This window comes from Xiphophorus couchianus, chromosome 12 (assembly GCF_001444195.1).
Source record: "Xiphophorus couchianus chromosome 12, X_couchianus-1.0, whole genome shotgun sequence".
Classification (NCBI taxonomy): domain Eukaryota; kingdom Metazoa; phylum Chordata; class Actinopteri; order Cyprinodontiformes; family Poeciliidae; genus Xiphophorus; species Xiphophorus couchianus.
Window position 1 is genome coordinate 15,031,323 of NC_040239.1, and position 26,671 is coordinate 15,057,993.

At 37.4% G+C, this 26,671-nt stretch overlaps 1 protein-coding gene across 6 annotated transcripts in view; it reads left to right on the forward strand.

Moving 5' to 3' along the window:
- The window catches only part of bmpr1ba (bone morphogenetic protein receptor, type IBa), a 68,816-nt gene extending 42,145 nt beyond the window's left edge, over positions 1–26,671 (forward strand). For 4 of the 6 annotated variants that reach the window (XM_028034401.1, XM_028034405.1, XM_028034403.1 and 1 more), the window contains 11 exons: positions 759–1,175; positions 19,521–19,683; positions 19,781–19,880; positions 20,520–20,622; positions 22,269–22,365; positions 22,491–22,629; positions 22,849–23,041; positions 24,240–24,537; positions 24,631–24,806; positions 25,607–25,737; positions 25,819–26,671. In XM_028034401.1, coding sequence (XP_027890202.1) covers positions 1,070–1,175; positions 19,521–19,683; positions 19,781–19,880; positions 20,520–20,622; positions 22,269–22,365; positions 22,491–22,629; positions 22,849–23,041; positions 24,240–24,537; positions 24,631–24,806; positions 25,607–25,737; positions 25,819–25,944 — 1,632 coding nt within the window. In that variant the 5' untranslated portion in view covers positions 759–1,069 and the 3' untranslated portion in view covers positions 25,945–26,671. Of the gene's footprint in view, positions 1–758; positions 1,176–12,955; positions 13,113–19,520; positions 19,684–19,780; positions 19,881–20,519; positions 20,623–22,268; positions 22,366–22,490; positions 22,630–22,848; positions 23,042–24,239; positions 24,538–24,630; positions 24,807–25,606; positions 25,738–25,818 lie in introns of those variants that run through there. The other 2 variants (XM_028034406.1, XM_028034407.1) reach the window with 2 other exon arrangements.

Genomic DNA, 26,671 nt, shown 5'->3' on the forward strand with positions numbered 1-26,671 from the left:
ACTTCTACGTGAGATCCAACCACAGCGATGGACGTTTATAATGAGTGTGCAGAAAAATAGATACTAAGAGTTACTGCAACATTAAATTTCCCTCTGAGAATAATAAAGTTTTTTTTTTAATTAATTGAATCGCATTTGACTTTCTGTCTCAACATGTTTCCATTGACAGTTGTTCTGATACCTACTTGTGCTTGACACTTATGAAATATTGTAGATAAACCAAAAGTAGCAACATTCTGCATGTGTCCTTACATCTAGGAGACATGCATAACTATGTTTCTTTTCCAAAGATTCGGATTAGTTTAAATATATACAGTATATATACTGTATATCTAAATAATCAAGTTGGATATACAAAGACTGAAACAACAAAAGTATAACATGACCAGTAGTGTAGGTTACAAGCCTCCTGACAAAGTCAGTATTCAGCTTGCCACTGCTCAAATGCTTTGTGTAATCAATTGTTGTATCATTTTTTAACTCACACAGTACAGGCAGAAGTTATTTCGAGCAAAATCTGCAGTTAGACTCAGAATCTTTCAGATACTAGTTTGTGTCTTGAGTATCCTCCATACTCCTAACTTTTTCTAAACCCCTTCTTGCTTATGTCTTCTCCCTCCCCCGTTTTCTTTCCATCTCTGTGTGAGTGAATATCTGCAGGCGTGTGCGTGTGTGTGTTTGTGAGTTGGTCAGCCCTCCCCACAAGCAGAGTAAAGTTAACTCCCCCTCCTTTTTCCCTCTCTCTCCCTGTCTCTCAGCTGGCCTCACTGCTACTGTCAGACCTGGTTGGAGGACAATTGGCACCAACGGCTGCTGCCGATGCTGGTGTGTTTTGTGTGGTGTGCTGGTGTGCTCTTTTTCACGTTGTGACGGACCCACACACTCACACAGTGGCTTGCATGCCTGATACTCCCCCTATGTCCTGCTCTCCCTCCCTCTCTGACACATACTACACACACTCACTCAGAGGGGGAGCCAGTGGTTGTGAGCGTCAGAGCCTGGCGTGTGGAAAGAGCTGAACAACGGAGCGCAGAGGAAAAGTGAGGAGCACAGGAGGGAGACTTGTACCATGCCAGAGCAGGGAGAAAAGCCGAGGGGCTGCCTGTCTCTCTGTCTCTGGAGCCGGAGTCCTCTGTTATTGCTTGGACTGTTTTCCCTCCAACAACAGGCCAATGGTAAGTTACAGTGAACTTTCTCCGGTCACTGCTGCCCTCAACACTTCGGCTGTTTCTACCTTGGCTTTGCAGTGATGTCAGTCTGCTGCAGCTCATTAGATGGGCTCTTTGAAGCTGTTATGTGTTTTTTCTTGAATGTGTGAACTAAGATTTTTCTTTGAGTTGTGACTTTGATAAGCACACTTTGGTAATGCAGTGTCTGTTTTCTGCAAATAATCTGGGATCATAGTGAGTTTTATCAAACATCTTAAAGTTGCAGTAGTTTTTGTAGAGGTTATCTGAGACACAAAATATTTGATAGTTTTTTCATTCATGTCTGCATCCAGTGGATCAACTTATCAGTGCCAGTTCTTCAGAAAATGTCTTGGCAGAATTCGTTTTTCAGCATTTCGTACCAAATGTTATAGCTATGCATTTTTGTCTTTTTAAATAAAAGTAGGCTGGGTATCTTTTTCACAAATAGATACCCAATAGCAAATGTATATACAGTAAACATATATTTGTGACAGTTTTAAGAAAATAAATTAAAAAACTTATTTCAGGCTTTTGGTGCACCTGTTCTTTAATTCCAGAATAAAGAACAAAAAAAAAAAGAAAACAATCTTCAAAACAGGCAGACAAATGTCCCACCACACATCAACAGTTGTTATGTTTACTAGCATCAGCTGCATTGGTTACTTCCATGTTTGGTATCAACAGTGCGATATTTGAGGTGTTGTAAAACGAATGTGTCAGTTTTATCTTTGATTTATTGTATTATTACACATTTAGGAAAAGTTGTACTTTTGCTTTTACAACCTTTTAAGCTTGTTATACAATTTTATAAGCTTGTCAAATACGTTATGCTTGTTTAATAAAAACTTAAGAATAAGCCTTAATTAGTTTTAAATTGCTTTTTAATTCCACTAACATTTTTCTTGTGAAAGAAAGTAATAGCCTAGATGTGACTGAGAATTTTTATAGATTATTGTGAGACCTCCCCGCCCCGAAGAGGGGCCGCTCATGCCCAAAAGTAATCAGTAAATAACAGTGGAAACATGTAAAAAGCTGGACTGCAATTCTTAGGATGTTTTGATTGGTTTAATTGCCAGAAACATTTCAGGATATCAAACACTTTGAAAGATCACAATTACAATGTGAAAAGAAAATATTTTTCTGGAACAAAATTTAATATTTTTTACATAATTTTATTATACTTTTTATTATTTGTTTTTATAAATGCCTGTTTCATTTCAGAAATGAACTTCTTACATGACAACAAGTTAAATTTAAATCTGTCAGGTTATGAATAATTTTAGCTTTTACTGTAAAAAAAAATCAAAGATTTCTTTGTCTCTTTGATTATGTTTATTCACTGCTATTCTATTTAAAGAGATTTATTTTGAACACTAGCAATTATTTTAAGTCAGCAAAGGCTCATAACCTTTACTCATAGGTGCTGAGATTGTTGTGTGCTTCTGCCATCCCTCTCGCATGTCTGTCTTTTCTGCAAATGTCACTTCTGGGTTTTCATCTGTAGTCAAAACCTTTTGCCCAGAGCTTTTTGAGATGCTACAGCAGTTATTAAGAACTCAATGGCCATTTCAAAACTAGCACACAAACGTAAAGAGGGTTTGAATGTGACCAGTGGTCATTCTGTCTCTGAATAGCTGCCAGGGAATAAAGCATATGCTAAATTTCACATTAAAATTTATATTTAGTGGGAAAAAATACATACATTAAATTAATTATTGCATTTCTATTTCCCAGTTCTTATTCAATAAAAAATACTTGACACGGTTTTGAATTTTCCATGTATAATCTTACTCCAGAGCCTTTTAAGGAGTGAAAAGGATTGGTCCTTGATTTGTGCAGATTTGAGCAGAACACTCCGGATGTTTAAAAATACTATTCAAAATTTCATCGGACTTTGGTTCTGTTTCTTCTGAATTCTGCTAACACCACAATATTTCCTGCTTTCTCAGGGTTTTTACCCAAATCTAGTTTATACCAGTTAGAAAGCCTTACAATACTTTGTGGATGATGAATACGCCAGTGCTTTTGTCTTAAAAAGCTTTAGATAAAAATAGCAATAACTCTGTATTATCAGACCACCAACACAGCCACAGAATTACTTCATGATGTTTTTCAAGCAAAACTTGTGCATTTCACTTTTGTGTGTTAATAATACTTTACCTTAATATGTGCCACTTATTAAGGTCATTATTGATAATCCTTAAGATCCTTTAAGAGTCATAGCAATCTTCTACACTATCAGTGTAAGATGAGGTGTGTCCACTTGGTTTGGATACAGCGTTTGTAAAGTTAGGCTCGTCATTGGTCTTAATTTGTCTTACCTGTCCCATCCATCCATCTTCCCATCTTCTAACACCATTGTCCTTAGTGGGGTCAGGAGGTGGTGTCTATTTAGCTAACGTTCCGGGCGAGAAGCGGGGTATACCCTGGACAGGTCGCCAGAGACACACAACCATGCACACGCCCGCACACCCCCCCACACACCTAGGGATAATTTGGAGATAATTTACATAACAGTTATGTTTTTGGACTGTGTTAGGAAGCAGGAGTACCGAGAGAGAACCCATGCATGCACAGGGAGAACATGCAAACTCCATGCAGAAAGACCCCGGGCTGGGAATCAAACCCAGGACCTTCTTGCTGCAAGGCAACAGCTCTACCAACTGCGCACTGTGCAGGACTGTTACCTGTCCCAAACATGGAAATTGCACTCTCCTTTTTTCCCTGTTACTGGCACATCTTTGCCATTTCAGGTGCTGATTAAGGTTCCTATTTGGTTATTAATGAAGTGTAGTGAGGTGCTATGAAAGATGACAGTGTTTTCTTGAAGTCTTTAAAATGTACAGTTATCTTCTCAGCAAAAAAATTAGGATGTGAAATCTACAAGAACACTCTTCTGTTCAATGTGTCTTAAAGGCTAAATAGCGTGTAGTACTCTCTGAAACACTGCAGATCAGGTGTGTTTTGGCTTAAACTCACCAGCCAGCTACGCCCATGTGCTGCCGCCACATCACACCCTCAAGCCAAGAATATTTAAGTCAACTACCAAGAGGCTGTGACATCCTTGCTTGGCATCTCAGAGGCATAACAGTGGCTTGTTGAATTTTACCCACAAGAACCAAATTTAGTCCTCTCTAGATTTAGATTGGAACATTAAAAGGTTCTGACTTGACATTAAAACATTATCATATTTGTGACCCGAGAGGTTGCTTTGTTATGAAAGCTGAATCAGGTCACTCGTCTCAATTTGATTTAAAACCATTTTGTTTACACTTGCAACAGCCCTGTGCATTTGTTGACACGTTCAGTAGATGATTGACTGGTCTGGAAACGGGATCATTCAGTGGTTGACACACAGATGATGGATTGTTCTGACAACACGCTCTGCTCCGACTGAACAGGCCAATATTTGTAAGAAAGAGAGAAAAAGAAAGAGGGACAGTAAGAAAGAAAAAGCTGACATAGCTAAAGCAGGTGTTTTATTTTCACTTGTTTGTTTTAACTGTCTGCCCACACTCCCACTGTAAAACAACTCACAGATTCCTTATGAACTGAATTATAGAGTCAGCTGGTTGTTTTGCAGTTGAAGACAAGCTGCTGACAGCTCCTCCGTTGTGCCTTTCAGATGAGCACAGTTTGCTCTTTGGCATTTTTGTCATTGTCTCTGGACCAAACAAATAAAAGACCTTGTAGCTATTAGTTTGCAAGGAGACTGGAAGCACACTGACTTCATTCACTTTCGGAATCACACATGCACATATTTTTTGACCTTCCACCTACACCCGGCTGTAGTCCTCAATGTGAGTTCTGGGAAGTGACGAGGGAGTGCGATAGCTTACATTTCATTGTCCTTGGTGGGAATAAGCACTACTGTATCAGTTTTCACAGTCAAAGCCCCTGCCAGTTGCTTTGCTTTTGTCACTGCTCTCTAATAAGGCTGTTGCACATCGCAGGGAAAATACTCAGTTCTAAAGGAATAAAACTCTCATTAGCTTCTTTTGTTTTGTGCAATTCTAATTATGTTGCTGAACTTGTAATTTCTGTAAAGGTGTTTAATTCTTTTCTGAGAATTTTCAGAAAGATCAATTTGCTGTAATTGTGTTCATGATTCAAAGATTTTCATCTTCGTCTTTTGCAGCATGCAGGGAAAAAAAGAATTGTCCTTGTAGAAAGTAAACTGCAATATTTTTGATCAAGAATTTTATTTTTATACATTTTTTAAGAGGCACTGTGCCCTAGAGCTGCAACTTTTGCTGGTTCCTCGGTATTCGGCAGTCTAAAAGGTTTTTTTTTGCCAGGATGCATTCATTCACTTGATGGAAACTGATATATATTAGAACCACTAATGTACAGGCTTTAGGGCTGAGAGGTAAAGTGATTATGTCAGTTATAGGAAATGTGTATAAAGTACACTACAGTAAACTCACACCTTAGCCCTTTCCTTATCACATTCAGTAGTCAGCCGCTGGATGAAATTACCAAAACAGGGTCTAGAGGGCAATTCGGTAGAAGTTGAGTATGACATCCAAAGGAGAAAGCATTAACTTGTTTACATGGGCCTAATGCAGCATGTTTCCCATAGAATGGCTGTATAAACATTGAAGAGATGGTTCTATTCAGATGACCTCTAAAATGTTCAGTTAGTGGAAGTGTGGAGAGTTTGAGACTGAGGGGTATTGTATGCTGTAATGGATCCAGATCGGGTAACTTCTAGCCCAGTCAGATTACCAGTCTGGCACTGACTTCTTAAGACGCAGCTGGAGAGGAAATTGTGTGTGTGTGCGTGCATAGAAAGACATACTGTGTGTGTGTGGAGTGTGTGTATGCGAGATGGAGAGGGGTAGAGAGTGAGAAGATTTTTTTCTTTATGTGTACCAGCCTGAAGTATAAGTGAACTTTCTGACTGCTTAGTATCCCAAAATATGTTGAAATTTAAAAATGTCCCACAGGTTATTTGATAGAAGTAGTGGATTTGAATCTGTTTTGCTACATTTAACAAAGAGTGAGAAAAAATGGTTTCCACCATCTTTGTCTGGCAATCACAGATCAGTTCAGTTCCAAAATACTTTGTTAATCCCAAAAGAAAATTAGATAAAATCTGAGCAAGGAAAAATTGGAAACATTCTGCCCAGTTGATCAGTTCTTGTCTATTTAAAAATAATAATAATAATAATTCAAAGCTAATTTGAGTGCTGTTTGAGCTAGAAAGATAGAGTGATATTTATAAATATATTGAGTAATAATTATTTTTATGTGCCGTTTACCAACATATTAACCTTTTTTCAATGTCCCACACCTCCTATTCACCTGATATAACTTCCATAATCATGAAAAAATAATATTAAATTACACCACACAAAACATTCATAAAGGCACACTGACAAGTATTTAATAGATGACCTTAAATCAATGCAGGGTGATGTAGTTATGAAGTTTGACTATTTATTGTTAATTTTGCAGGTAAATATTAATAGTAGTAGTTTATTTTATTTTTTTTTAGTTGAGGGAATTTTAGTTTATATTTATATTAGTATTCTGAAACATTTTTCACATTAATCATATAGATGTCTTGATAATTGTGAGCTCAAGTCCTGATAGTGCAGGCTGCACATCATGGTAAACACAATTAAGTGATGGACAGATAACAGGTGAGGAGGAGCACAGCATAGCTGGCTGTCACAACTGTAGCACAGAGGGACTAAAGGGCTTAGAGTTTTCCATGCAGTCATGCTCCCTCGCTTTACCCCTCCTTCTTCTCTTGGCATCTGAATAGATGTCTGTCCGTCTGTCTGTCTTTTATACAGAAAAAGATCTATCAAAATTGACAAGGCCTCTTGTAAAATAAAAAACAAAAAACGCACATTTTTAACTCAACGTTCAGCTGTCTCTCGCCTGCTCATTGCAGTTTTAGCTTTTTGCATTTCTTAGAACAAAATTGAAATTCTCAAAACTGCTTGTTCAATCTTTAAACCATTTAGTCACTTATGCCCTTAAAAAAAAAAGAAGCAGTTTCCTGTTCCTCTGAGCAAGTTGCAAATGCTTTTTTCTTTACATCATGTAAGTGATCATGTAATTGTCTGCTTTTTTCTACATTTTCAATTTATTTTGTCTTGTAGAGCAAAATGTACTGTATGTGTCTCTGTTGAATTGTCTCAACTTCCACAACATTTAAAAATAATTTCATTGTACAAGTCTTAACATGCAGAATGCTTCAACAGTTTGTCATTATATGTGAGGCATTTGGCCATACATTTCTGTTACACTTTTTTCTAATTCTGTCCTGAACTGTCACGTCAGAAAAATAAATAGATTCACCCTGTTATTCAGGGTCATTTGTGCATATCAAGAGTTACTCTTTTAACCAAATGGCTTTGCAATAGAGACAATCATCATACGCTATGATAGGTACCTAATGGGTGTCCAGATGGGAATGGATGTTGAGTGTGCCTGCTTACTGTGTGCAGGGTTTCAGCTGGCAGCATGTTTGGCCAGTGAGATAGTTAAGAGAAGGCCTGGAGCCACTGATGGGTGATATGTGACTAAGTTAATGGGAGGCTAATCAGGCATAGGAGACAGTGAAACGCATTCAGCTTTAAACACACATGAACTAACATAGTCACTCTCCAACACATGAATACACTATAATATCCACATTCTTCACATTATCAACGCTAATGCTGGAAATATGGCGATATCCCTTTAATAACCACCTACACTCGAACACATCTGAACTCGTGCAACCATGCACACTGAATGGAAAGTAATTGCTTGAGTCATTGCAGATGACTGAGACACCACAGACCAGAACTTTTAGAAATAAACACATAGCAGCTGTAATGTTAACACCATCAGCGTTCCTTCTCTACACACATTCTCTCTCTGTTCCTGTGGTACACAGCAAGACACTAACCAACACAGAGACTTTATTTTTTATGTTTTGTCCTCAGCGGGAGACAGTAGATCTTAGACTTTCTTAATTTATCATGGGGTTTCTTGTTACAGCACTTGTAAGATATGTTGCCAAGATTGCTGAGTGACGTTGCTGTTATGTGTTGTCAAAGTTTAAACAGTTTAAAAAATCAATGGTATTTTTGCTTTGTGATTTTGCATTGTTTCTTAACTAGATGTTGTCAAACTAAACTAGTAACATATTTTTGGTTTCCTAATGTTGTGGCAGGATATTTTGTTCATCATTTTTACAACATTACAATTCAATAGATTATTGAACTTTACTGTCATTCACTTGTGCATACTTTAAGAACATGCCAGTAATATTTTAATTTCAGATTTGCAGGATGATTTGTATTATTTGACCAGGTTGGAACTTTAACTGCCTCTCAGATCACCCTACATTGTTATAAATAGGACTTTATGATTGACTAAACAACACAAGTGTTGAGGCCAGAAGGAAAATGTGACTATCTGCTAAATTTGTTTTTCACCAAAGGTGTAGAAGATGGTGGCTAAGCATCTAAATATTTTCTCATGTGCTCAAAAGATATTGCTACAGATGCTTTCTTACTAATCCCTAAACTGTTCTGTCTTGACCCTTAATTTAGTCTTTTACTAACTAGACAAATGTGAAGCCTAACATGTAGCATGCCAGCTAAGGTCTGTATAGAATCTTAGTTTAGTCGATGAAATTTTTGGAATATCTTTGAGCATTCCAAGGTTTGAACTTGGGGTGAACTTGCTGGGATGCCATTCAAGACAGATTGGCAACTGTCTTCATTGTTTTCCAGCTGTACATATTTTTTCACTGTAAAACAAAAAATTCCAAATTGTTCAAAAATGTTTTATAGCCTTTGTCGATTGTTAGGGACATTTTCCCTTTTGTGTTTAATACACACCTGAATTTTGCTTAGACATTTACTGTCATTAGCAGATATTTCTTTTAAGTCTCTTCCAATGAAACCATGTTGCGCATGGTTTTATAAAGTAGAATTTTTTTAGGGGGATGTATATTATTTTTGCTTTTAGAGCATATGTGCACTTTTAGCATGGATTCTGTCCAATCCTGTTTAAAATGAGACCCCATATCCACCTAATCAGTAACAAGGAAGAGCCACTCTGCTCTTTCTGAAGCTGGTGTTGAACATTCAGTCAGAAGCTCCTTTCCGACACCCTAGAGTACCCTGAGCAGCTTCCCTCACGGTGGCTGAGGAGTGGGATCAACTTGTAATTGGAGCAAAGTTTTGTTGTTTTCCTGAAGATTGTCTGTCAGCCATTGTCTGTCTTGTTAAAGGTGTTGTTAAAGTCCTCTGTGTGACAATAAAGAAGTGTTTCACTCTCAACCGTCCCACAGTCACCATCTAATGGCAAATTCATCCACGTCAGGTAACCTGCCTGGGGAGATTTTCAAAGATGTCAGTGATATCTGTATTGACAATTGACTGACTGTTCCTAAGTCCTGCCTTATTTTTTCAATTTTCCTATTGTGAATACAGTTTTAACTTTTTGTGTGAAACACTTCATTATATTAGTTTTTTTTTTTGTATTTCTCCTGTCACTAATTATCTAAAGTTATGTCCCTTAATATGCAAGTATATCTTCTGTTATTTTATGAATCTTTGATTCTTCATTCCACTATTGCCAAAGTAGCCATTTTTGTTTCAGTGTAAAACCAGAACCAACAACCAACATTTGTAGCCTAACTTTGTTAGTTAGGTTAGTGTGACCCATGTGAATAATCTAATCTATCCCTGTCACTGTAATGAAGCTTTGCATGTGCATTCCTGTTGAACAAAGTTAAACTTGTGTGCAGATTATTGAGCTTCTAAATATTTCTTACTGAGAAATGCTACACTCACTTATCTTTTTTTTTCTTTAGGCTTGTCAGTTATCATAAAAACTTATTTTCAAATTGGTGTAACTAATTCATCAGTTTGTCTGCGAATATTTCTGAATGCTAAATAGTGCCTGTTTTTTGTGTAAAATCCTACACTTGAAGATATATTTCCCATCGGCAGCTTTTTCTTTGTTTCCTTGAGGCCTTATTTAATCTGTTTATTTGCCACTTTTTCAGATAAAAATAAAGTGATTTATCTTATAAAAGTACAAAGAATGTTCACCATTGTTAAGCATATTAGCATAGCTATAAGTTAACTTTTTTCCTTGAATTTGTGCTTGGTTTGGTCACAAATACATCGTAGCAAATCATTAGTATTAGTGATTACATTTAAGGTCAGCCAATTATAATCGGTCACCTTAGATATCACCAAATCTGTCTTGAATGCTGTTAGTGGTGGTGAAGTTCTTACTAGGAAGGAGGGTCCCAAATCAGATTATATGTAACCCTGCATACAACCTTGACTCAGCACTATATATATGTATGTATAAGTACAGTATATATTCAATTTTAGCAAAAGGTGCATAGTGTAGAAGCTGTAGATCATAGCTGGCAGAGAAGAATAGTGTCTGTGTAAAACACTGATGCTGCACAGACCCTGTGTCTGCTGTGTTTCTGTGTATGTTTTTTATATAAAGCATTCTTATGTGACACACACATTTGTCTGACAGAACACAAGAACAGATGCTGTAGAGTCCTAAAGTGGATCTTTAGAGATTCTTATGGCTTTGTAGCAGCAGTTTGAAATAACGGCACTGAATAAACAATAGCTTTCAAACTTCAAAGTAAATGTGTTCTTAATACAGCCATTCTCAGCTCTAACAGTATATTGGATATAAAACGTCTCCCCAGCACTGCAGAAATACCAGGTTTTTGAGACATAAGGTCTGACATAAAGATCCATTTTTTAAAAACATTTGTAACTGTTAATGGGATATACATCTCAAATAATTCATATGAAAAAATATAACAAAAATAAAAATAATAGCAATGTGAACAACATAAAGTAACACTTGGCTAAACCACCTTTCAACTCAGGTAGTTCAGGTCTTTGTTAGAGGTGTATGAGTTTCTTACATCTCAACTTTGTTGTATTTGTCCAGTTTACCTCACATAAACTCTTAAATTTCTGACTTATTCAAGAAATTAAAATATTATTGAAACTTTTTTTTAGTAACTTAATTCACTAAGTGGAATTACGTTACTAAAAAAAGTACCCATTAACTACATTGAGTTAGTTATGCTTTAAACACAGCGAGTTTTACACCTAAGAAGCGAAAAGTCTAGAAACTGCTTCTGAGCCATCATTCAGACTGGGGGCTGAAATTGAATTAACGGGTTATTCACTATATGGTTTGCGTGGTTAAAGGTGTGCACACTGCAATCAGGCTTGTCCATCTTTTTATGTACATTCTCTCACACATTTACTTGTTTTTCAGTTGAATTAATACGAATTTTTTGATCAAACAACACTTTTATTATTGACCTTTTATTAGGTGGTTAAAATATATTTTATTGACATTTATAGTCACATGTTTCACTAAAGCTTTCAGTTTTAGACTATACTGCTTGGTAAAATTAGGGCAGAGTTTAGGAGATGGATTTAAACCACAAGCATCACACTTAGTAACAGTACACACCCACAACCCACAGATCCAGCCGGATCCCCGCTGTCTGTGAATTGATGTGGGCTGTTTTGTGATGAGTAGGAGCTCACAGATGGCAGCGAATGGGAGAAAAGGAGCTTTTCAGGAGGAGACCAGCTGGTCCTCTTTCTCTCTCTTGCTTTGCTCTCACACCTCCTTCAAGGACCGCTTCATCGTTCCTGTTATTTCAAAGGGAACACTGATGGCCCTCTGGAATTCACTCAGAGTTCCGGCATCCTTGTGTATCTGTCATTCAGGCCCATGAAAAGGAGGTCTCACACATAAACTCAGACACACGCCCCTCTGGTTGAAGCATAAAGCAGCTACATGACAGCTGTAAAGCCCAAAAAGTGTGCAGGATCATTACCGCATCATTCATCAGTGTGATATAATGAAGGAATGCTTGAAAAGCTGTTGATAATGTTCCTGCGGTGGACTATAGACGAGCTGAATGAAACAACATCCATCTTTTTTTATTCTGTTTCTGCAAAATTAACCTCACTTCTGTCTGAGCATGAAAACTATTTCTGTCTTCTTTTATGGACAGTTTATCCTAACAGGTTATGGAACTACGTAGTTAATACAGGTGGTGTAACGCTACTTTCAAATATAGTAAATTCTTATTTTCATAGGATTTTCAGTAGGAGTAACGGAATATAATGTCTTTCAAGTTGACTATTATTGAATGGTTGAAAAGATTTACAGAAATTGACTCTGAAACCGGTTACAGTCCTGCAGAGCTCTACAAAATCTATGATACAAAATCTCATCTTAATATTTACTTTTTAAATCTTAATTCTTTATTAAAAATTATATTCAGTGTTCTAGAAAAAATTATAATGTACTATTACATTTTTTTTAATTTAAAAAATAAAAAATCACTGGAAACAATACAGTAAGTTAATTTATGTCCTTTTCTTCCTGGCTTTACTTTTTGCCACTTGAGGTGAGCTAACAAAACCAGAGCAGGGACGCAATTTAACAATTATTCTATTTGGGTGATAATGTGCAATAGTCAAACTAAGCAATTAAAATGAGCAAACTGTGTGAGGAATTCCTTTGTCACAAACTTGAAGGCCAAACACTTGCGCACAGCCAAAACATCTACACTGGCGACCTTGGCTTCCCAGCATCCTGCATGCAGAAATCAGGGTTCATTATCGCATTCCTCTGTATGTGGGATGGCTTGGCTCATCTCTGCACTGACAGGAAGAAGGACGTGGAGTTAAGAGCAGGAACTGAACGTACTTAGCTGTGGACAGAAACACAAAATTTAAGAGAGGGAGTAAAAGGCGGAGAGAAAATAAATAGCGCTTTTCACCTTTCATGTTTCTTTTGCTGTGCAGAGCATCCTGTCAAACACCTGGAAGATTAACTGCTACTTCAGCAGGGTGAGGGAGGGAGGTGAATGTCAGTGTGGTCAAATGAGTAAGTCTTAAGTGGAATCTTGGGGCAGGCGGTGTTTACACGGGGCTCGGTGAAAGGGTTTTTCTGGTTGGTCTTGTTTGACATGGCCATGATAACTAATGAATATGTTCCCTCTGTTTCAGCTCTCCTCTGTCTGTCTATCTTACTTCAGATCTTGTCTCTTCATCATGCTCCCTCACACACAATACCTCTCCCCTCACTTCCACCTCCTCTGTCTATTTAAGTGTCTTTTTTTCATTTCTCTTTAGCACAAAGATACATCTGTGGGAAAGAAAAGGCTAAAGGGTTTGTAGGTTTGAGGGGGATGCTTTTTAATTGCGTGTTGACAGTGGCCTCCAAATCCTGCCATCTAGCCAGGAAAAATAGTCTTTAGGGTAGACCTGAGAACTCACACTGGCATATGAAAGGCCATTTCAGTCAAAGGGCTTGAAACAATTATTGAGGTGCTGGGAAACTTAGCCAACTTAAAGCAATTATAGACATTGATACAAGTCTTTGAGACCAAAATCAGACCACCACAGAAGGGTCGGTTTATGTTTTATTTTTATGTGTTGCTAAACTGTGTTTTCCAGCTTAAGATGAAACTGTCTGGTCAAAGTTTTCAGTGTATCTTTAACCGGTCTCCTGCGGACAGGTTGGAAAGGCTTCTAGAAAACATGCGTCACCATTTTTAAAGGTAATCTCTATAGTCCAAACCAAGCACATTCATAGGAGATTGGAAATGCTTTTAATGGTCTCTACAAATAAGATGTTAGTGTTGGAGAAGAACTGATTGTTTTTTCTGCAGCCACTTCCAACTTTAATTTTTACCTGCTGATTGTTTTTCTCTGTAAACTTTAAGAACCAGTTAAACGATAGTTTTATTATTGTACCCCATTTAACCGATATACCAAAACCACTATAGATTCTGCAATATTTTGTACGAACAGAAGTTTCTTCAAGAAAGTCTTATTTTCAAAGATATAAAAGTAATCCTACCATTATTCATACCACTGGCAGTTTTTGATTTAAACTTCTTTTTTTTTTTTATTCATTCATCAATCTTGTTTTGTAAAGAAAATAACACGGACTCTTCTCAAAAGATAATAAATCAAGTTAAAATGATGGTCAATGTTAGAAAAAAATATTGTTCTGTTTTTATTTGCATCAAAACTAAAATGTTAAAATTTGTTTATACACTTCTTAATAATTAAAGATAAACTAACTTTTTTTTAGCATTACAGTAATCATAATCACATGCTGATGTTGGTTTAATTAAAAAGTTACCTTACACTTAAACATATTGTACATACACATAGTTTTAAAAGTACCAGACTTCACACACAAAGACACAGTCTTCAATAAACTTACATCTTGCTCCTGCTGATGGTGAAACATGAAATTGATTTTTTAAATTGTAGACTGAGTCACAACTTGCGGTTGCTGTTAATTGTTGTGTGAACAAAACTTACACACAAAGTTGTTTTCCTACTTAATAATCTTTGTGTCTTGCTTTAAATACTGAACCTGAATGACTAATGTTTTATTTAGACCAGGTCACATTACACAGACAGAGAGTAAGATTCAGTCAGTATAGTACAACTTTATTTGTTAACATCATTGTGGCGACTGAAAAACCCTTAGATTATTAATTAAAAACTTGATCAAACAACAGAATAATGCATATTGCCTGTAATACCATTTTGCATGCACACAAAAACTGGTTATTTTAAAAAATATTGGCCATGCAAACTGCAATTACTCTGGAGGTAGAATTGCAGACGGGACATCAACAGGTGGGAGATGAGTTAATTCATGAGCTTTAATACAGATAATTTAAAACTGTATTGATCAGGAGCCAAGCCTACTTGAAATTTTATATTCCTAGTTTTAATATGTGGCTATTTTCTGATAAACAATATTCTTACATACACTTCACCTCCCCACTACAGCCAAAAAAAGGCATACGTAAAGGAGCCCCTGATCACTAAAATATAGAAAAAGTTGCATTAACTTATTTCCTTCACACAGATGCCGTAATGGACGTTTGTTTTTTCCCTTCTCTTGTATATTCTTATACTGTGGTTTCTCTAAGTGGTAATTGTTCTGTAAGAGGTTCTCTTGCATATAGCAATGTTGGTGCTCTGCCTGTTTGTGTCTCTCCAAGTGAAATTCACACACATATAGTCACCCCGGCATGTGGAGAGCAGCAGCCAAGTATCCCAGGTGCAGACTTGGATGTGAAAGGCTTTGTGTTATGTCAACAGAACAGCAGCACCTCACATGACAATCCACTGGACTCACACTGGGAAGGCAGAGAACAAATTATAAGACGAAGAGAAAAGGAATTTCACAGAATGAGATCAGAGGGATTTGTAAGATAACAGCAACAATGAGCAAACAAAGGAAAAAATGATTGGCAGTTTAGTTGGGAAAAATGGAAACGCCTAAGTATTGGTTTACTAAACCAAGTGAGGAGGAGAGAAGCTGTCAAACAGCGAAATATATTAAGTGAGGAAAACATAGGGGTGCTTGGCAATAAATGAAACACAAAGTGACTTAGCATTAGTGAGTGTGCTCGAGAAATGAGAGGGAAGAGGGCAGAGTGAGAGAAAGGGTGGAAAAGGCCAGTGGCCTCTGCTCTGTCCCCTCTGTGTGCTGCTAAACTGCCCACCAGTTCCCTGCAGCTCTGTCACTTCTCGTTTGTTAATCCCCTGTTCTTCTCCCCCTCCTACTCTTCCTCGTTCCCTTTCGCTCAAATCGGTCAATTGTTAATGTGACCTCTTTAAACCCCACCGTCCCTCTCTTTCAGTTTTGTCAACAAATTACCCATGTGTACAGGAGGGACATTTAGGAAGGGGAAGTGCTGGAAATTAATGTTCAGCAATTCATTGAAAGAAATCCCAAAAGCAATGTTTGAGTGGAGAACAAGTTGTCTTTTTAGATTTATTTTTAATTCGCGTTAACTAAATTAAAAATACTGTAGCACAGTTTTATTTTCAAATTGCTGTTTCTTACTTTTGGATGAGACAAACAGGACATCTGCACCTGTGATCTTTCTTGAAAAAAAAAAGTTTTCTCAGGCTCTTAAATGTGGCTGCAGATTTGTGAGACAGCATAAATGAGATGATCAAACACAAAACATTCTTGCAGAACTATAACCACTGCAGCCTGACATCACAGGGGCCCGGCCCATCGTCAGGTTTCTTTTGACTAGCAAAATAAAAAAAAAGTGTTGTTCAATAGAAATAGACAACAAAACTCCTGAAAACTCAGACACATTTTTATTAACACCATAATGTGGACAACTTCCTGTGCACATGCACACACTAAGATTTTATTAGTCAGATTGTAACTATGTATGAAATTTCCCCCGAAAAAGACAAAAGTACAAAAGACAAGAGCTGCTCCTCCAAAGTCATGACCACAGGTTGCAACAAAACTTTAGGTTTTATTGCAACTTTTATCTTTTCAGATTTTATTCAGAAGTGTCTAAAGTTGGGGCCATTATCAGTCTTTGGACAATTTTGCAGTCTCCAACTAACTGCCAGCTGTCTATCAGCAAAGTTGGTGCATAAAGACACTATTTGAAATAGTTCCTGTGTATGTGCAAATATTTGTACCATAAACAAAAACATTAGCCTAGAAAGACAAAATATGTACTAAGTGACAAACTTGAGACTTGCCTTTGTAATCCTAGTTACTACTCTAGTTGTTAGGTAAAGTTTAACATTTTGCACACACAGTGTTGCATTTTTTTTGGTGTATTTGTTAGGTCATCCTCAACCTATCATGGAGTCTAAGCTTAAACATTTGTACCATTTTACAACTTAGCTCAAATAAAACAGATCATTAAACAAACTCTCTTCCTGCTGGCCGTTAAGTTTTCAGGCAAGATTTTCTTTTCTTAAAATATATGTTCTCTATTTTACACTTACTCTACAGTTCTAGACAAACAAGGTAGACATGTGAAAAGTATTGACCCAATCTTTACATGTCACTGTTTGTTCCTGTATGTACAGTTTTTCTTACAGCTTTTCCGTGATGTGAACATTTTTAAATAAAATACCAGAATCTGCTTCCAAAATAATGCTTAATTTTAGGAGACTGAGCTTGCTTAGGACCACAGATGCTTGCAGCTGTTGTACATCTGGCCTCACTGTTCATTTGGTATGAATAAAAACTTTGAAAGCCGTGGAAGAAAGACACATCTGCGATCCCCCTTTTCCCCTCAAGTGACAAACAGGTGCCTTTTGAAATAAGATAACCAGGGAAAACTGGAGCTTTGTTCTAGTTCTTAACAGCTGTAAGGGTTGGATAAGTCAAATAATGTGATGTGAGAGAGTGCCATGGTATCAGGTGTTTGCGCTCATTTATTTTATTTCTCATGCAGGGAGAATGTTTTCATCAGGTTTTTCTTGTCCATTTCGTATTTTGTTGTTTTAGTGGATTCAATGTGCTTCACCACTGTGTGCTGGATTATATTTCAATTCAGTCAGCCAGCTCATGAAGCTCAGACGTGAATCCAGAGTTTGCTCCACTGATATTTGTCATCTTGGCTGAGACCTCATCACTCGCTGCATGCCAACTCTGGGAGAGCAGATATTAAACTTTCTGCCCTCTGGGGAACTTACAAACCCACCAACAAATAATGAGAGAGAGGCAGGGCTCAGGAAATGCATTATGAGGAGTTTAATCAGAGCAGCAGAGAGCTACGCAATCTATAGCATTAAACTGCCTTGATGGGCATATAGGAACCCAACAAATGAGAAACCTAAACTGCATGATAGATCGAAGAGCAAGAAGGGCAGGTCCACATCTTCATTATTGCTATTAAACATCACCAGGCATGAATTATGCATAAGTATTTACATACAGTAAATATAACAAAGCATGTAAGGAGAACAACAATAGCAAATGCAGCTCATCAGGCTAAAGATGATCCCCACTGTAAGGCTGATGAAATGAAGCCTAGGCGCAAATTCAAACTGGAAGACTCTTTTATCCCCACCGGGACCGTTAATTGAAGAGACCTGCCCACAATCGTCGACCTATCAACGCTGGACCACGTCACGTCCAATCATCGACCAAGTCCCAGCTGATAAGGACCTTCATTCATGGCGTCCTTCATTCTCCAGCCGAGCTCAACCCACCACCACCCCTTCTCCTCCATTCGCCCGGTCCTGAGGCCCGCACCCTCCTTCAACCTCCACCACCAGTGCCGGGCCCTGGGGGATGACGTTCCTAACAGCATCGGGGATGCTCATCTGAAGCCTATCGCTAACGCTGCGATAACCGTTATCCTCAGCCGGGGCCCGAGTGCCAAAGACTTTAAATTCTGTTTGTCAATAAACTGTTCTAATTGTCTTCTTTTCTCCGTCTGAGTCTCTCCAGATTGAACTCACTATGTGTTCACACGGTCATGTTTTGTCAGTACCATTGTACTGACAGACATTTTTAAGAAGTACAACAGGACTTGGACTTGTTCTTACATATAAACAATGATTTTATCCACTTGGTCTTGTGACTGATTAAAAAAAGTTATTTCATTATACTTTCCACAGGAGAGTTGACGTTTTCCAACTCAAAATTCAATATGGTTGCCGCTTTTTGATAATATGTCAAAAAGCGGATAGCAGCTTTTTAACATATTGCAACTAGACAATCTGATCAAATCTTTTACACACAGAGTATTACAAAATCTTACTATTTAGTACAGTATGTTGCCACTGTGTGGTAAAGTACAACATGCAAAGAAATAGCATAATTTTAGCTTCTATTGGGATTATTAGTTAACCTTGTCAGTAAGGATGTTATTTAGCAGACCCCACTGGTTTTGGAAGTGGATGATTGTTAAAATGGGTTTGATGTCATTTCCAAATCAAAGTCTTCAGAGGTAAATGGGGTAAAAGCAGGAGCAGCTATCAGCTCTTGCTTCTGGTTCACTGCAGTCCAATTAAATTTGTACTGGAACTTCTCAAATCTACGGCACTGCATTTCTTTCTGATTTAAATATTCATTTCACATTTTGTTTTTGGCTGTTTGGTGCTTATGAGCTAATGATTGTTCTATATTTGCCTTGTAAGTGAATGATATCATAATTAGTCAACTACATCCCTACTAATTTTAAAACCAAGCAATAAATTATATACAAAAAACAAAAAACAGAAGTATCTGATTAGATCACACAACATAAAGAAGGAGGAAATCAGAAACTGTCAACATTTTTGATGTTCAATAAAAATGTTAATTGAGCTATACTTTTTTTCTTTGTCTGTTTTCTAAAAAATCAACTTCTGTTTTATTTTATGTATTTTTGGTGTTTAGTGTTCATTTTCCCTGTTATTGTTTGACTTGTAGAGAATAAAACAGATCTGTAATTTCTAAGGTTTAAATCTGCCTGTTTTTTTGCTTTTAATTTGCTCATAGGCAACATTTTGGACAGTATGCTGCTAAAGGCGTCCAGTAAGGAAACAGTGGAGAATGGGAAGAAGGCATTAGGCAGCACGGTTCCTGCTTTGTCTTCTCAAAGATTTCTGTGGTGTCACTGTTACCACCACTGCCCTGATGATTCAATTAACAACACATGCAGGTAATGCAGCAACAGAACCAACATAAGTCCATGTTTTAATAAAAGATCCATCTGTTTTGTTTGCTTTTCTGTGTCTGAATGTTCCTTGTTTTTGAAGGACGGATGGGTACTGCTTTAAAATGGTGGAGGAGGAGGGCGGAGTACCGGTCCTCACTGCAGGTTGCCTGGGGCTGGTCGGATCTGAGTTTCAGTGCAGGGTGAGTTTGAACATCACAATTCAATTCTATATCCTTTTTTCCCCTCACACTTTTTAATCTTCTGTGATTGATATTGGTTAAATAATTTTATATAGCAAGATTTCCAATGATTGTGTTAGAAAACAAAAACCAAATTACTCTGTTAGCTATAAATCTGGTTATTATGTTTGTTTTTGCTTAATTAAAGGTAGATACAGTTAGATTATAGATATTTGTATACATTTAAAAAGGCAACTATTTTCTCTCACACATTAAGATAGATTAAACTTTTCTTGCCTGGAAGTATTTGACAAAAGGTTTATGTTTACAAAGTGGTAGAATAATGAGGGATTGAATAAAAGATTTTCATACATTTCCTTAGTTTTTGGTAGAACTACCTTTAAACTAAATGTATTTTGTGGCAACATCTATGAATCACATCCAGCACAGCGTGAAAGATGAAAAACAATATCAAAGATCTCAAAGTTCAGTTGAGATAATCATAGTAGTTTGCAGTGTGATATTGCCAAGATGCAACAAGAGACACATTTATTTCAACTTTTTTTTTTTTTTTACCCCCACTGTCGATAATTGTGAAAGGTGCTGTACGTACTAAGTACTAATACCAGGCTCAACTTTTTATGACTTTTGTGTCCTCAGGACACGGTGTTCCCCCATGAGAGGAAATCGTTACAGTGCTGCACGGATGAAGATTTTTGTAACAGAAACCTTCATCCGACACTGCCCCCACTCAAACCGCCTCGTAAGTTTTTCTCTACACTGTCATCGTTGTCTCTCTCTTTTTCTCATCCAGTTCATATTGTAGTATACAGTCATAATGTAATAATAAACTGATAATACAATGATATACAAATACAAAGAAATTAATTATTATGAAAAATGTCAACATTGCAGAACTTGAAATTTATTCATTTTATAGAGTCTTTACAAAAGTAGTGAAATATTTCAGGCTTTTATTCATTGTAATTTTGTTGGTAATGTCTTACAACTCTGAAATGTCTCAGAAAATTTGAATATTGGTAAAGTTAAATGTTTGAAACTCACAGTGTTAAACCACAATATGCTAATTAACTCAAATACCTTCAAAGGTCTCCTGATCACTCAGTTTAGGTCAGTAGACAACACAGTCATAAAGAAGACCGTCGCTTGGACAAATGCCCTAAAGGCTGTCATTAACACCTTTTACAAGGTAGCTGCAAAAGGTCACTGCTGAAGAAGCTGTTGTTCACAAAGTGCTGTATCTAAACAAAGAAGGTTGAGTGAAAGGAAAAAGTAGGAATAGGTACTCCAGTGACAGAAATAACTGCAACCTTAAGGCAACTGTTGAGCAATATCCTTAAAATGAGTTGGAGGAGCTTTACATGGAATGGACTGAAGCTGGACTCAGACAAGAGCCATGTTCAGACAAATCTGAACTTAGGTTACAAGTGTCTTAGCTGGGCTAAGTGGAAAAAAAAGCTGGATTTTTGAACAGTGGTGTTCTTTTCAGATGAAAACAAAGTTTGCACTTCATTTGGAAATAAAAGTCCCAGAGTCTGGAGGAAGAGTGCAAAGGTGTAGAATCCATGCTGCTTGAAAGCCTGTGTGAAGTTTCTACAGTGATGGTTTGGGGTTCCATGTCGTCTGCTGGTGTTGGGCCTCAAGCTTAGTGACCGTGGTGTTGGCATGCTGGATTGGTCAGCAAACTGGCCTGACCTGAATCCCATTGAGAATCCATAGAGTGTTGTCAAGATGGAGATGAGAGACATCAGAGCCAACAAGGCAGATGACCTTGCCCTGAAGGCAGCTATCAAAGCAACATGTTTCCTTTACAACTTAACATATCCACAGACTTATTGCCTCCATTCCAAGCCGCATTGATGCAGTAATTAATTTACAAATATTGAGTATATAAAAACATCATATGTTTGAACATTGACATTTCCAATAAATATATAATTTTTTTAAAAAGTATCCTATTTTGATACTCTTATGTAATATTAAAATTTTCTGACATATGTAATTTTGGAGAGTGGGGGAGTTAATGCAAGCCGTCTAGTTTAAACCAAGGTCTGTACATGACTATATTTGAGAAACAGTAAGTAAAGATTCCCAGGGAAATCACTGGCTTCTGCAGATGCTGAAGGCAGTCATCAATCTGTAACCTTATCATCAGGGAACAGGAGGAGAATTCATCGACGTCAGGATGAGGGCTTCCTGCCGCTGTTCCCAGGTCTAGAGGGAAGAAACAGTGTGCCAGAAGAAAATAGAAAAATTATGAGGGGAATTTGATTTGAACACAAATTACTCAAGTGGAGTGTGACTAATAGGGACAAACTGGGAAACAAATAAAATTATGAAATGTTTTAGATGTCACTTTTGAAAATTATTTAATCTTTTCCTGTCTAGTGTATGTCGATTGGAAGATCCACCACATGGCACTATTGATCTCAGTCACTGTGTGCATCATTATACTGGCTGCCATTATTATCTTCTGCTACTTCAGGTAATCACATGGAACAGTGATGATACCTCACTGCTTCCTTCCTTAATTTGCAAAAGTGCCGTGCAGTTCATACTTTTTATTAGAGGAGTATTGATGATTGCTTGCTGAATAACATGATTCTACAGGTACAAGCGGCAAGAGTCTCGTCCTCGGTACAGCATCGGTTTGGAACAAGATGAAACATACATTCCTCCTGGAGAGTCTCTGAAGGACCTGATAGAGCAGTCGCAGACCTCTGGCTCAGGCTCAGGTCTCCCTCTGTTGGTGAGATGCCCACAAAACACTTTTAAAAATACCCTGTTTGCAATCATTGTCAGTCTTTAACCCTTAAATCTTTAGATTTTTTCCCCCCAAACTGGATCAAATAACACATAGATAGATTTTGTTTTAAGGCTTTTGTATCCCAAAATTACAGAAATGATGGGACAAGAAGCAAGGCACAGAGATGGTACATTATTTATCTGTGCCCTGCTTTTTCCCCAGGTCCAGAGAACCATAGCCAAGCAGATTCAGATGGTGAAGCAGATTGGAAAGGGGAGGTATGGCGAGGTGTGGATGGGAAGGTGGAGAGGAGAAAAGGTGGCTGTTAAGGTTTTCTTTACCACTGAGGAGGCCAGTTGGTTCAGAGAGACCGAAATTTACCAGACTGTCCTAATGAGACATGAGAACATACTGGGTGAGTCTCGCTGGATGACCTGGCATGTAGCGTTTGTTTTTTGTTATTTTTTTATTTTGAAGCCTAGGGTTTTCATGCATCTGTAAATTACTGTTTTAAATTCAGTTTTATAACTTTACAGTTGTCATGAATGTGTTTATTACAGATTTAGAATAATAACTATTTTTTTTACGAAAAATTGCTTATATTTGTCATAGATGATGAGACAAGTGTCTCCCAAGAGATAGCAAAACAACGTGAAAATAAAGCAAAAGATATGATGTACACAAATCAACAGGAATACTTGGGTCAATAATGTATACGTGCCAGATTTAGCCATGAAATCTAATTTTCATTATCAAATGAAAATGGTTGCCTTTTTAAATGTACACAAATATCTAGAATCTAACTGTATCTACCTTTAAAAATTATGTTTTTACCATATCAATGGTAAAACATAATTGAAACATAAAATAGCATGATTTGTGAAACTGACAGACAATGAGTAAAAATAAGCATATTGTATTTCATTAGAATACAATCTAATAAGCAGTGAACCAAATGCGAAACCCAGAGATACACCAACATTAAACTATTTGAACTATATGAACTATTTCAGAGACTTTATCATTCATGCAAACACAGTTTTCTGTTACTCTGATATAATGTAATACATTTCAATGCATTAGTTGAAACAAGAAAGCCATATGGCATTAAAAGGTTTTTCTCCATTCTACTCTTGATTGTAACAATACAGCATAAGGTTCTGCTCTGCATTCCCAGAACAGTGATAAAATGTTTTTTTCATTTAGATTATTAAACACTTCATTATTCATATATAACATATTTCAGGTCCCATGGCACAGCATGAAATAATCAGTATTTTTGTTTACTTTAAACAAGTTAATTATTTTTAAAAAAAGTTCTCAAAGAAATCCTACTGAGCTTACAGTCTTAAATCTTGAAGAAGAATAAGAAGAAAGTCGTTTACTGTGAAAGTGGTCTGTGCCGTTATGACAAAGCCTAATTGATGCTGTTCCTTTATATGAGCACACTGTCAGGAGAATTACCTATTTGAATTGCCCATCATAATTATTGGTGCTATTAGCGAATATGAAAGGTGTGTGATGTGTGAACAGCTGGATTCTTTCAAATTCAACCAGCAATATGGAAATTATAACTCCCTGCCTCTCTTTATTCTCCATTCCCTCCTTCACAGGTTTCATAGCTGCAGATATCAAAGGAACCGGCTCCTGGACCCAGCTCTATCTCATCACTGACTACCATGAAAACGGATCCTTGTATGACTACCTGAAATCAACCACCCTGGACAATAAAGCCATGCTGCGTTTGGCCTATTCATCTGTTTCGGGACTCTGTCACCTTCATACAGAGATCTTTGGCACTCAGGGCAAACCCGCCATTGCTCACAGAGACCTTAAGAGTAAGAACATACTGGTGAAAAGAAATGGGACTTGCTGCATTGCTGATCTTGGACTGGCAGTAAAGTTTATCAGGTGTGCTTTAGAAACATGAACATTTTAGCATCTTTCCATTTAAATGTATATTTTTATACATTAGTTCTTACTTGTTGAAATTACTGACTCTAGTGACACCAATGAAGTGGACATCCCCCCCAACACTCGAGTTGGTACAAAGCGCTACATGCCTCCAGAGGTTCTGGATGAGACTTTGAACAGGAGTCATTTTCAGTCATACATCATGGCCGACATGTACAGCTTTGGGCTCATCCTCTGGGAAATCGCTCGCCGTTGTGTCTCAGGAGGTAAATATAGTGCATTGCAAACAATTTCCGACCCCTTGACCTTTTCCCCTCTTATTCACTTCACTGTAGGTCAGTAGGATTTTATCTGAGCCCATTCATAATTGTAAATAGGAAGGAAAATTGTCTTCAGTCCAATAGAAACACCTTTGAAAACAGTTAAAACTGTAAATTGTTTGAAGTATGTCTCATCTGTTTTACACATATAAACTGAAACATTTCCTCATTGTAAAGTTAATCAAAATGGATGGAAGGTACCTACAAGCAGCATTTTTAAAGTCTCGTCGTAGATTCTGAGTTGGATTTAGGCTTGGAGTTGGACCAGATTCTGTGGCTCTTGCTGTTTGTTTAGGATTGTTGAACAAACAGCCCCGGTCTCAAGATTTGTACATCCTCTATCAGGTTTTTCTTCAGGTCTTGCCTACATTTTCTCACCAACCACTTTTCCTGTCCCTGCTTAAGTAAAGGATTCTCACAACATGATGGCAACCACGTTTCACTTTGATGATGGTGTCTCAGTGGAGATAAATAGTTTTTAATGAAACAAGAAAGAGTTGAACTAATTCATTGTATTACTCTAGTAAAAATTAAAAGTGCAATGCAACACCTAAAAAAGCTATTCAAGTAAACGTAACCAAGTAAAAAATAGTTTATTACTACCAACCTCTCAGTTCATCTGAGTTCTTTCTTCTACTTCAGCACAACTCCTCTGTTTACTGCATGGCATTTGGTAAACTGTGTATGAAATGTAAGTTTGAAACCACCCCTAAAGTTTACTATCATCTCTGACTTACATTATACAGGAATCCTAGAGGAGTACCAGTTACCGTATCATGAGTTAGTTCCCACAGACCCTTCATATGAAGACATGCGAGAGGTGGTCTGCATCAAGAAACTACGGCCATCCTTTCCAAATCGATGGAGCAGCGATGAGGTAATATATGGTAAAACATGCAATATTATACATGCACAAACAAATAAATTACCTCCCGAACACAAATCTGTATCTTTGCAGTGTTTGAGACAGATGGGGAAGCTGATGACAGAATGCTGGGCCAACAACCCGGCCTGCCGCCTGACAGCCCTGCGGGTCAAAAAGACACTTGCCAAAATGTCAGAATCACAGGATATCAAGCTGTGAGAAGCCACTGCCAGCTGTGCAAAGAATGGACACTGACAACAACCACACTGGCTTTGGTCCAGCCCATTGCAAAGCCTTCATCTCTTGGAGAAAAGGAGATTAGAAGATCACACAATTATATATACGCCCAGAACTTTGCAACTCAAGGCTCTTTGAAAACAGCTATGTCGTATGTGGCCAAGTTGGTTTATCAAATTAGATTCAGACTAGTGTGAATCATGCAAATGTCCTGGATAGATTTAACTTGAGGCTGTAGCTGCAGAGAAACTACAACTGTCTACTGACCAGTAAGTGGAACATAATATCTGTGCTTTCTGTGAAAGCTATCCTACCTGTTAGATGGAGGTCTGATTGATAGAACTAAAAAGGTGTGGATCAACGCAATACATCACTGCAGGAGAACACATCCTTTTTAAACCCTTGCCACCTCACTACTGGCTTTATATTATTATTAATATTATTATTGTTATGGAATAAACACATTTTTGTCACTCATTAATGGACTGCTTTTGGTTGCAAGACCTGACACCATGTGACACAAGTATTATGAGGCGTTACTGTAAGATTTTGTTCATGGTGATAACGTTTCTAGACACTGAAAATTCAATATTTGTATGTGAGCTGCAATAGGCTAATTGAAGTTGTAAAAATGCTTTTTTTTCATGTAAAACTCAAATAGAAGACTTGTCTGTGGGAAAATAAAGTTTCTATGTTGACATTAACTTTG